The sequence below is a fragment of the Podarcis cretensis genome (assembly GCF_951804945.1).
Source record: "Podarcis cretensis genome assembly, chromosome: 7".
NCBI classification, from domain to species: domain Eukaryota; kingdom Metazoa; phylum Chordata; class Lepidosauria; order Squamata; family Lacertidae; genus Podarcis; species Podarcis cretensis.
The window spans coordinates 28,102,800-28,115,021 of record NC_137176.1 but is presented as its reverse complement, the minus strand read 5'-3'; the positions used below and the strand labels follow the sequence as shown (position 1 = coordinate 28,115,021).

The 12,222-nt window shown below is 44.2% G+C and overlaps 1 protein-coding gene and 1 long non-coding RNA gene across 2 annotated transcripts in view; one reads left to right on the top strand and one right to left on the bottom strand.

Annotated features, from left to right (window-relative positions):
• The window catches only part of LOC307221001, a 42,601-nt gene that overhangs the window by 1,741 nt on the left and 28,638 nt on the right, over positions 1-12,222 (bottom strand). The gene's annotated exons all lie outside the window — the stretch shown is intronic.
• The window catches only part of F13A1 (coagulation factor XIII A chain), a 79,291-nt gene that overhangs the window by 42,362 nt on the left and 24,707 nt on the right, over positions 1-12,222 (top strand). The window contains exons 6-7 of the mRNA XM_079984970.1: positions 4,970-5,077; positions 10,880-11,054. Of these exons, the coding sequence (XP_079841096.1) occupies positions 4,970-5,077; positions 10,880-11,054 (283 nt within the window). The remainder of the gene's footprint in view (positions 1-4,969; positions 5,078-10,879; positions 11,055-12,222) is intronic.

Genomic DNA, 12,222 nt, shown 5'->3' with positions numbered 1-12,222 from the left:
TAAAAGGCATCAGTGATAAATATCAAGCCATGTGGGACACAATAAGTCAACTGCTAGAGGGCTGAGCTGGGATCACCAGTGATGACCACTGAGTTCATTCTGGGGGGAAAGGAATCACTCAACAGTTAGATTTGACATCCCCGCAGGCTGTTCAAGCCAGGCCAACAAAATTTAGTGATCTGCTGCCACTGAGACATCCAAAATCATTGAGAAGGGAGAATGCCTTGTCAACTTCCAGACGCAAGTAATCTGTGAAAGTTGCTAAAGGTGGAAGTCAGACTGAAATGGACCGAGAAGTGATGTGTTATCCAGTTATTTTATTAATATTCTGTGTTTCCTCAAAAGCGAAGACCTGAAACAAGTCTAGGAATGGTTTTGTCAGGAGGGTCTCTTCCAAAGTGAGATGTTCACTATTTTCACCAGCAAGTCTCAAGCTCCTCTCAGTTGGCCTTAACTAGCCAAGATAGACTATTTGAAATGGGCATTGCCTTCACAACCCTAGTCAACCAGTCAGCATTCTTGAGAGAAAGCACCTAGGCTGAAGTGATCCTAGTGATTGCAAAAAGTGGCTGCTTCTGACTGTTCTGGTCTATGCTTTGTCACAAACAAATCAGACTGGATCTAAACAACTTCACCATCTTCAAAAGTTATCTCAACAAGCAACTGATGTCTCACTCACCAGCAAATGCCCATTTTCAGTGGAAAACTGAAAATTGCTTGGAACAGCCTCTGGAACACAACCCTACAGATGCAGTTGTGGCAGAGAAGAATGTTTTCCCCTTTACCAACATTGCTGTCGCCTTCTAGGCTTCAAAACGGGCTCTTGACATACATGGGCAGATTTGCCTTGTGCCCCAAGTGAGCTCTTATCTCCTCTCCATACTGGGTGGCTAAGGTCGTTTGAGATGGCAGCAGGGAAAGCGGGCAAGCAGGGGTTGACAATGTTTCTTGCTCCAGTCGATCATTCCAAAATGCCTCTGAAGCATCAACATATTTGCTGCTGGTATCTCCTCTAGATGCCCAACATCCATTAGTTTCTGTAAGTCCCCATGGGCAGAGCATTTTAGTGGGCCAGGCAGCCTTTTCCTAACAGGCCTTGACCAGGTAACAATCTAACAATGATGAAGGTCTAATCTTAGTACTTCCTATTGCCAGGGGATTGCTATACCTGCTGAGGGTACACTCAGAGGCAAACTCAAGCTTGGTATTGCACAATGTGCGGAATTATATTTTGGGTATAATTTCTTACTGTTATCACCCTTGGAGTTTGGCCAGTGCTGCAGAGTTCTGATAGATAGTCAATGGAATATGGGGAGGAATAACCAGGAGAAGCTGTAGCTGCATCAAGGAATGTAAAGGGCACCTGCCATCTCGATATTGGGCACTGCCAGATATTGATGTAGTTATGATGGATCATTGGTTGCTTGAAATGAAAAGTCCTTCTTACACTTATGTGATCAAAATGAAGTTCTTTGTGTAGCATTATAAGAAAGAAAGGTAAAGGACCCCAGGGCGGTTAAGTCCAGTCAAGGGCGACTATGAGGTTGTGGCACTCATCTCGCTTTCAAGCCGAGGGAGCCGGCGTTTGCCCACAGACAGCTTTTCTGGGTCATGTGGCCAGCAGGACTAAACTGCTTCTGGCACAACGGAACACCGTGATGGAAACCAGAGCGCACAGAAATGCTGTTTACCTTCCCACCGCAGCGGTACCTATTTATCTACTTGCACTGGTGTGCTTTTGAACTTCTAGGTTGGCAGGAGCTGGGACAGAGCAACAAGAGCTCATCCCATCGAGGGGATTCGAACTGTCGACCTGATCGGCAAGCCCAAAAGGATCAGTGGTTTAGACTACAGCACCACCCACGTCCCACTGGGAGAGCATTATAAACTGCTGGTGGCAATAGTTTTGGTGCAAAGTCTGCACTTTATTCACCTACCTTGCATTACTGACAGCAGGGATGACTTGATGTTAAGAAATCTGGCTCGCTTAGACTCTTATGAAAGTGGGGCAGACTAAGGACTGCTTCAACCAACAGCACAGAGATAAACAAAAACTTTTATTTGATGAAGCATGTGGCAAGTATGGTGAGCTCAAAAATGGATCCGCATCCCCAGTTGTGAAAGGACCATTTTTCAAGAGCTGCTACCAAAGCATTTTTCTTACTCCAGGATTGTTTACACCAATGAACTCTTGTATACCATTGAGATTTATGGGCCAATTCCTAGAATAAACATTTGGCTTTTTGAAGATGATATTGTTGCTGGAAGCATCTCCTTTGGGAAAGTGTTGACCTCCACTGCGAACCCTGTTTCACACTATAGGATTATAACTCATTATTTAGTAATGAGCTTCTGTTCCATTCCAAAAGAGAGAGAGAAAAGTAATGCAATTATAGGTAACAGAGCCAAGGAGATGAATGATGATAAATGTGTCATGTCCAACCTGGATGCAATTGCATTAGATAGTTCATCGCCATGTCGGTATGTTAACTAATCAGTGATGCAATCAATTTATTGTTGCTATTTTTAACCAACTAGCATTTTTTTTTTGTTAAAAAAAGAAAAGAACCAGAGGCAAACCCAAACGCATAAAGAAAAGCTTCAACAATTGTGATGGTCCAGCTTGCAACAGAAATATAATCTGCTCATTTGTTTACCACCGCTTAGAGAGGCTCATAATTGAATTCATGTGCCTTTGCCACCATCTCAGCAATTGTTTTCCAAGAGACAGTGTCATTTTTTGGTTGCTATGCAATTTCTTCTGAGCAAATTGGACTGTATCACAGGGCAGGCTCTTTCATAATGAATTCTGCTCTATTTAGGCACTTCTGCCCCCTATTTATTCCTGTCCTTGTTGTCATTGGATCCCAGAATTTAGACTCCTTTATTAGAGTTCATTCTCGAAGACAGTTTCAGGCCACTTGCCGGTGCTGGTCTCTCTTTGCAAGGCTTGCTAGGCCCATCAATAATCAGAAGTACGACTAGTGGCAAACTATCTATATTTGGAGTGGCAGTAGAGAGAGATTAGAATAGAATTAATTTGAGCTAGGGCTGCCCAGTGCTATTCCACCACCCGATGTATTTTAAAGTTATCCAAAAGCTGAATACTGCAACATGATATTGCATTTGAATATTTGACATAAATAACTACACTTCTGGAGGCTACCATCTTAGTTCAAAATGGCTGCTGCTGCTTTGAGTTGCAGCAGGTGTATTCTGCAACATGCCACTGATGCAATAATTTTGCATTCACGGCGGATTCACACATCGTTCCGCTTTGTTCATTGTTCTGAAACACTTCCCCGGTGTTGCCACATTATTGCCATTTGGAAGGGCGCAAAAGCAGGGCACACTTGTGAAACATTTGTGGTTTAAAAAGTTACAGGATTTCAGAAGGATGTTAAGGGGTCGTGTACTGATTGGTGACAAAGCAGTATGTCTGGCCTGAAACTTTTGCCAGTGCAACAGTATTGAAAGCAGGATTGTGTATAACTGCCCTGTTAGTACCATAAGCACAAATCATCACAAATGCACAATAGAAAGGGCATCTAGAAGGGCTCCTCAGAATCATAGAAATGTAGAGTTGAGCGGGGTCCCAAGGGTCATCTAGTCCTACCCCCTACAATGCAGGAATCTCAGCTAAAGCATCCATGACAGATGGCCATCTAGCCTCATCTTAAAAACTTCCAAGAAAGGTTCACCTACCTTCTGAGAGAGTCTGCTTCACTATTGAACAGCTCTTAATGTCAGAAAGGTTTTCCTGATCTTCTTTCTTGTAACTTGAAGCCATTGGTTCAAGTTCTACCCTTCAGAGCAGGATAAAATAAGCTCGCTCCCTCTTCCATGTGACAGTACTTGTGATGGTTGAAGATGGCTATCATATCTCCTCTCAGCCTCCTCTTTCCCAGGATAAACATACCCAACTCCCTCAACCGCTCCTCAAAAGGCTTGGTTGCCAGACCCTTCATCATCTTGGTTGCCCTCCTCTGCACACATTCCAGCTTGTCAAAATCCATCTTAAACTGTGGTGCCCAGAACTGGACACGGAACTCCAGGTGTGGTCTGACCTTATTCAACAGAACAACTACATATATGGAAGAAGCCAAAGGGGCATTCTCCGTGTGTGACTCTTGTGTAAAACAGCCAGAATCTGCCCTTGCGAGTGTCCATGGGTCTGATGTGCAGCTGACTTGCATAAGCCACCTTTGAACTGCAGCACTATGCCTGTCTTGTCATGCACCAGTGGCAACCATGGCTTAAAGCAGTGACATACTCTGGAGCCACCTTTAAGTCTAAGCTGGACAATCCCACCCACTTTAATTTTTATATATTTTCACCTTTACAATACATGTCTCTCCCCATATGAACTCTACCACTTGTGAGCTGCAAATTGGACTGTGCTCCATGTTATGTACAATACAGGAAGTGACGGCGAACTGGTATTCAGAGGCAGCTTGCTTCTAATCGTGGAAGTAGTACGTAGACTTCATGATGGCTAGTCATTATCTTCATCTTTCTAGTTTTTGGAGAGCTTGCACCCTCTCTTTTTCAGAAAGGCCTTTGGCTGCTGAAATTTTTAATTAAAGCTTTGTACTACTGCTGCTGAGATATGTTGGTTTTGTAGTACATTAATGGGGGTGCTTAATGATAATTTTTATTGCAGTTTTATGGTTTTATATTATCAATGTAAGGTGCCTCAAGCCATAGAGAGGCGGTGTTTCAATGGCTAAGGATTGTTTGTTGTTTGTGTAAAGATTTATATCAAACATCTTTTGGTGGTTTGATCTGAAGTGGCACAGCTGAAGTTATAATTCGTATACTGTATAAGAAAATTGGTGTTTCCTACATGGAATTGAAAAAAGAATTCTACTCCCTCTTTCGAAGCAAAGAGCATTTGTTTCCTGTTTGTTTTCTAGAATGAGCACTAAATCCATTCTCTGTTTCTTTCTTTTTCCTCCCTTTTATTTAGTTTGAAGAAGGTGTTTTGGATGCATGCCTATACCTGATGGACAGAGCACAGCTGGATCTCTCAGGCCGAGGGAATCCGGTCAAAATCAGTCGCGTTGGCTCTGCAGTGGTACGTAATGAACATATAGTGGATGCAATGTGTGGAGTTTAATGAACCATTTGCTTGTTACTTGGCTTAGGTCAATATGCCCCCATCAATCTCAATTGCGCTCTCTCTCTCTCTCTCTCTCACACACACACACACACACACACACACACTTCAGTTTTAAAGCCCCAGGGCTGGCTCAACAGCTGGGCTAGAGCAACAGATTGTGGAGTACCACTGAAAAGCAGTGCCGGATTTACATATAAGCTATAACTTAGGGCCCCACTCTCTTGGGGGCCCCAAAAAAATTAAAGGGGGGAAAAGTGTGTACATTTCCAAAATATAAGATAAAAAACAAATAAAACAAAAACCTACATACAGCAACAGTGTTTTGTGTTGTGTAGGCTCCTATTTGTTATGTGCAAATGGCTTTAGATACCTATTAGGTCCATAAATTACCATATAGCATATATTCAACACACCAAAAAAGTGGCAATTTGTTGTTGACAAAGGACAGCTGGACATATAAAGGGCCCCATCATCTTCAGTAGCTTAGGGCCTCCTCAAACCTAAATCCGGCCCTGCTGAAAGGCAGCGAACTGACACATGAGGGTGTCAATGCCCAGTATTTCATTTTTGGTGGTTGTACTCAGTTCTGTAGTGGCAAATATAGGTGGCTTACAAAAAAAAAAATAATAATCAGTGCAGATCTCCATGCAGTTCAGCTAGATTTACTATTTTCTGTGCATGTGCCTGGCCAAATGCTTGGGAGTGTTCCGATATCATAGTCCATGTAGCAGAAGTTGCACACCATTCTTTTAAACTGAAGCCCCTTGTGTTTTCAGTGTTCCTCAATACTTAGCTTTGGAGCATACAGAACAGTTTCTCATTGGTGTCCTCTCCGAAGTCAACCTAGGAGCCGGGGTGTCAACCCCCGGGGGCCCAATGGGCCTCCCAATATTTTTTTGGGTGGGAGTGGGTCCCCCGTGTTCAAAAGAATCAGGGCGAAGCATGGAGCTGAATGTGGTGTTGCTTAAGTGACTGGCTCCTTCTCCCCCTCTTCCTCCTCCTGCCATGGAGAAGAGGGGGAAACAGCCCCCAGCCCGTGGCGGCGGCAGCAGGAGGAGGAGCCACTGGCCGTTGAAAGTATGGTGCCACCACGTTCAGCTCTGCCTCCTGGCTCCTCCCGATCTCCTGACACCACATAGGGACTTTGTGTGCATGACGTCACACACTATGCCACAGGCATGACATTGTGTCGCAATCTCAGACCACTACACCTCTGACTATGCTGCACATTTTGATACAGGCTAGAGAGAAGTGCATTCCGTAAATTCAAGCCACCAGGATCATGACAGCAGTGCAGTTTTGGAATGCAACACAGTGATTTTCCCCTTTCATTAATGTCTCAGTGTTTTGGCCTAGAGGAAATTTATCGACTTTTCTTTAAAATTAGGACTACAGTGATAATTAGACTTTTAAAAAAAGAAAAAGAGGGGAAGGGAACGGGGAGGGAGTGTGTCCTGGTAAAAATCAGAAATAGCCCGAAATGCTTTGGAGCTTGAGGCAGACAATTCAAATAGCATCCCCGCTGATAATAAAAAATATAAATATAAAACCAAATTTTGCTCACCCACAGCTTTGGACTGTCTCCTAGCTCGTTTTAGATAAATTAGGTAATTGATACTGTAATGCCTTTTATCAGCACCTCTCAAATCTACACCCTGAGGCAAGCTGCATCACTCTGGCTCATGGTAGATCCAGTTCTGTCTAAAATAATAGGGTCTCAAAAAATAAAATAAAAGCGGGTTAGGTTCCCCAAAAAGTCTAGCGACAGAGACTACAACCCTAATCATGTCTACTCAGAAGTAAGTCTAATTCCATTCAGTGGTGTTTACTTCCAAGTAAGTGTGGTTATAGTGTAAGAGACTGAGCTATCAATCAAGAGGTCCTTAGGTTGACTTTTGTCTATATGTAGGCCACTTGTGCATCACCAAAAGAAAGGGTGAAAGACAGATTTGCATACGATAATTTGTATGTATATATGCAGATTTTTTTTTGGGGGGGGGATCTCTGTAATTTAAGTAGAAATACAATACGTCTCACTGTTGTGGGGAAGACTGTGACCAGATGACCTGTGTCAAAGTCCCTGCTCTCCTCTTCTGCTTCTTTATCACTCCTTCCTTGGAGGTTTTTAATCAAAGGTTGGATGGCCATCTGTCACAGATGCTTTAGCTGAGATTTCTGCATTGCAGGGGGTTGGACTAGATGACCCTTTGGTCCCTTCCAACTCTATGATTCTATGAACATCCCTTCAACTAGAGGACTGTTAATCTGTAAATAACATGGCCACTCTACCTCTGCCATGAGCACACTAGGCTGGCTTTAAGCAAAACATTCTCTCTCTCAGTCTGCAATATATTAAGTGGATTCTAAGGGGATAATGGGACGCAGGTGGTGCTGTAGGTTAAACCACAGAGCCTAGGACTTGCCAATCAGAAGGTCGGCGGTTTGAATCCCCGCGGCGGTGTGAGCTACCATTGTTTGGTCATGGTCCTGCCAACCTAGCAGTTCGAAAGCACGTCAAAGTGCAAGTAGATAAATAGGTACCGCTATGGCGGGAAGTTAATGGCATTTTCATGCACTGCTCTGGTACGCCAGAAGCAGCTTAGTCATGCTGGCCACATGACCCGGAAGCTGTACACCGGCTCCTTCGGCCAATAAAGCAAGATGAGCGCCGCAACTCCACAGTTGGTCACGACTGGACCTAATGGTCAGGGGTCCCTTTACCTTTACTTTAAGGGGATAATTATACAGTGGTACCTCGGGTTACAGATGCTTCAGGTTGCAGACTCCATTAACCCAGAAACAGTACCTCAGGTTAAGAACTTTGCTTCAGGATGAGAACAGAAATCGCACGGCGGCAGCGGGAGGCCCCATTAGCTAAAGTGGTACCTCAGGTTAAGAACAGTTTCAGATTAAGAACGGACCTCCAGAACAAATTAAGTTCTTAACCTGAGGTACCACTGTACAGACTTAACCTTGCAGGGTTGTTTTAAGGATGGGCTATGTGAAACCCTTTGAACACGTGGAAACACCATACAAGTGCTAAATATTATTTTTTTGCATTCTAAGGTGTAGATGATTTGGTGTTTGATTTGGAAGGCTCTTAATTATTATTCCAGGCGTGAGTGGTGGTTTATGGGCGGTTTTCTGCAAGTTACAGGGAACCAGGCAGAGGAACGCCCTCCCGCCAGATGTCAAGCACATAAAGAACTATACAACTATACAACTTTTAGAAGGCACCTGAAGTCAACCCTGTATGGGGAAGGTTTTAATGTTTGATGTTTTATTCATAGAATCACATAGTTGGAAGGGACCCTGAGGGTCATCTGGTCCAGCTCCCTGCAATGCAGGAATATGCAGCCGTTCCTTAAGGGAGTCGAACCTGCAACCTTGGTGTTATCAGCACCATGCTCTAACCAATAGAGCTATTCATTTGCTTACTGTGCTTTTATGTTTGTTCGAAGCCACCCAGAGTGGCAGGGGCAACCCAGTCAGATGGGCAGGATACTGTTGTTGTTGTTGTTGTTGTTGTTGTTGTTGTTGTTGTTGTTGTTGTCCAAGGATGGCAAGCCTCTGGCTCACTTGCTGATGAACCCCAACTCCCACCAGCCCCTGCCAGGATGGCCAACAGTGAGGGATGATGGGAGTTGCAGTCCACCTACATCTGCAGGGCCACAAATTTGTCTGCCAAATTTGCCTTTTGCCAGGCACAGTGTGTTGGTTTTCCACTGGTTTGGAAAGCGGAATGATACTGCCATCCAGCCTGCCTAGTGCCTTTTTATTTCCTGGCGACGGCCACTCAGGGTCTCGCCCTGAAACCCCTTTAGGTCTGCAGCTGAATGCTTATCTCAGGGTTCACAGGAAGTCGATTTTCTAATTAGAAACCAGTACTTAATCCAGCCAAAAGCTTTTCAATGAGAGCCGTGATTTATTTGGCAAGAATGTAGCAACTCGGTATTAACATAATTACAAGGTACAGAGCAAAAGGAGCTTTTCCGCATAGCCTCCACTGATTTGGTTCAAATTGCTGGAAGGAAATGTATTGCTCACTAATAGCTATCCATTTAGTCATTAGTCAGCAAAACTCTCACTCCATACAGCCTTACCCCGAGCAAAGTTAGACAAGCAAAATCTTTCTTGTTCTCATGATGGGCACACGGTAGACAGCCTATTTCCACACACACATACACCGCTTACTCAGGATAAATTATATCAAAACCATTGGAATTGCAAGGGGGTCAAACAGAAGTTTTCTATTCTTTTTCTTGCAAAACAGGTCAAATGCTTTCTGGGACACATTTCGTTTCCCACTAAATGCTGATAAGTTTGGAGCTGAATCGCACAACCATTTTGGTGTTGCTGAGGGGTTTTGGGTGTGCTTGAAAGCTCGCGCTTTGAAGGCACACTAACCTCATACTCTCCAATTTTTCAGGCGCATGTACCTTCCCAAAGAATGGTCACTACTAGACCCCCAGCTTCCCCATATCAGCTCACTCAAATCAGACCATTCCTTCAAACTTGCCATTAGTGACCAGAAGAAAGTCCTTTTGTAGCTTTCCTCATTCATACAGATCTTAGAACAACTTGTATGTGTGTAAATATAGCCTGTTGTAGGCCACAAGCCTGTAAGAAAAATGCAGCTCAATTTGTTGTGGCAACCTGGCATTCACCCAATGAGCAGTGGAGGTGATCTGAGGATAGAATGACATTATGTATCTTCCTCTTCTTTGGCGATCACTCATGGCCGAGTAAGATTGTCTTAACAGTGAGTCCGTAAGTGACTGTGGAGGCCAATTCTGGAGTCACACATCCTTCCGCAGTGGGGACATTGCATTCCGGGTGGGAGTTGATCATGGTGAGGGTTTGCCAAACATGCCTTTCTCTTTGAATGTTTCTCCCTCTCATCCTGAGTTCAAGCGTCTTCAAAGCCCATGACAGCTTTGTCTAAAGGCTGTTTATGAATGATGCATCATGGATCATCCCATTATGTGAGAACGCATTCTCACATAATCCTGCTGGAAGAATGCATTCTTAAGGGGCACCCTCCTCCCACAACACGCAGCCTTGACTCCCCACCTCCAGAACTCTTATTTGTGTGGGGAATTGCAGTCAAACATAACTAGGCACGAGTGGTAGTTAATGCATAAACTGGGGTTCTTCTGTGTGGATTCTGACTCAGGTTCAAATCCTAAAGGATGTCTTTTCTGTGTGAATTTAGGACCCTTCCAGATATACCTTTTGTGGGTGATTGTGCTCATGATGCTATCAGGGCAGTCAGACATGATCCTGTTTTCAATATTGTTTGTGCACAGTGGCGTAGCGTGGGGGGTGTAGGGGGGGCCGGCCGCACCGGGCGCAACATCTGGGGGTTAGGGTTAGGGGGCGCAAATCCACGGGTTAGGGGGCGCAAATTACTTGCCTTGCCCCAGGTGCTGACAACCCACGCTACGCCACTGTTTGTGCCTGGAGTAGTGCTGCCCACTGCTTCATTTCTAAGCAGTACATATCCCGTAACTACCTCCTGAAATCCCAAAACTTGTTCTACTACAAATGTGCTGGTTTATTAATTTGTTTTATCCTGCTTTTGTTGCACTGTAGCTCTTCCAGACAGCAATATTGTGGTAGGGCTAGGGAAGCATTGCAGAACAACTAATAGAGCAGAATAAACACACCTTTTATTGTGTCAGGAACATGTTGCAGAATGCACTCTCAATAAAGCACCCGTCTGGTGGGCCTCTCACTGGCTTGTTCTCCCTCCAGATCAATTCTAAAGATGATGACGGTGTGGTGTATGGCTCCTGGAACAGTGTTTATGAATACGGAGTGCCACCCTCCTCTTGGACTGGAAGTGTAGAAATTCTGTTGGAATATCATAGTTCTAAAGAACCGGTGCGGTATGGTCAGTGCTGGGTCTTTGCCGGAGTCTTCAACACTTGTAAGTATGAGATAAAATATGCAATGAATCTTTTGTGGCATGGACACTATTTCTTTTTCACGTTGGAATGAACCAGAGCCCTCCCAATACCCTTCTGAGATTGCATTGATGCTTGCACCGAATAACAATAATCTTGTTGCACGCCACCCCAATCTCCAAGGGCTCCAGGCGCTTACCAAGGGCTTGGTTTCCTCAGAATGGGCAACAGTGGACACTGTGGTGTCTTTATTATTTATGGCTTGTTTACACATACATACAACTTTCTCCATGACATAAATAATTTTATAAACTTCTATCATAGCACCTCTTATGTGCCTTTTCTGTAAACTAAGAATGGCAAATGCTGCAGTCATAAGGGAGTCATTCAATAATAATAATAATAATAATAATAATTTATTTATACCACGCTCATCTGGCTAGGTTTCCCCAGCCTCTCTGGGCGGCTCCCAACAGAATATTAAAAACACGATAAAGCATCAAACATTAAAAGCTTCCCTAAACAGGGCTGCCTTCAGGTGTCTTCTAAAAGTCAGATAGTTGTTTATTTCCTTGACATCTGATGGGAGGGCGTTCCACATGGCTGGCACCACTACCGAGAAGGCCCTCTGCCTGGTTCCCTGTAACCTCACTTCTTGGAATGAGGGAACCGCCAGAAGGCCCTCGGAGCTAGAGCTCAGTTTCAGGACTGAATGATGGGGGTGGAGATTCTCCTTCAGGTATACTGGGCCGAGGCCATCCCCTTGAACATTTTCGTTGCCCTTTTCCAAACCTTTTCCAGCTCTGCAATGTGGTTTTTGAGGTGACCCTGCCTTACAAGGAGTGATGACCTGCAACTTTGTGGTGAATAGTGGGATATGCATGCTGAAAGCAAATAAGCCAATATTCCCATCCACGGACTCTCTCAAATAAAAGGAAACATTATGTTGCTGAAATGCAGACAGCAGAAGCTGGGCACTTTCGGTACTGTTGTTGCAAAGCACTTAGCCAAGTGATAAATAGCCAAGACATTAGCCTGTTGTGGTTTTTTGTTTTTTGAAAATGGAAGATGTTGGAATGTACATCTTTGTTTAAACATATATTGCCATATGTAGAAGAGACGCAAACTGTAACAAACATCCTGTTTCTGTCGCAGCTGGCAGAACTCCAGAGCAAAACCTATCTTTCCCTT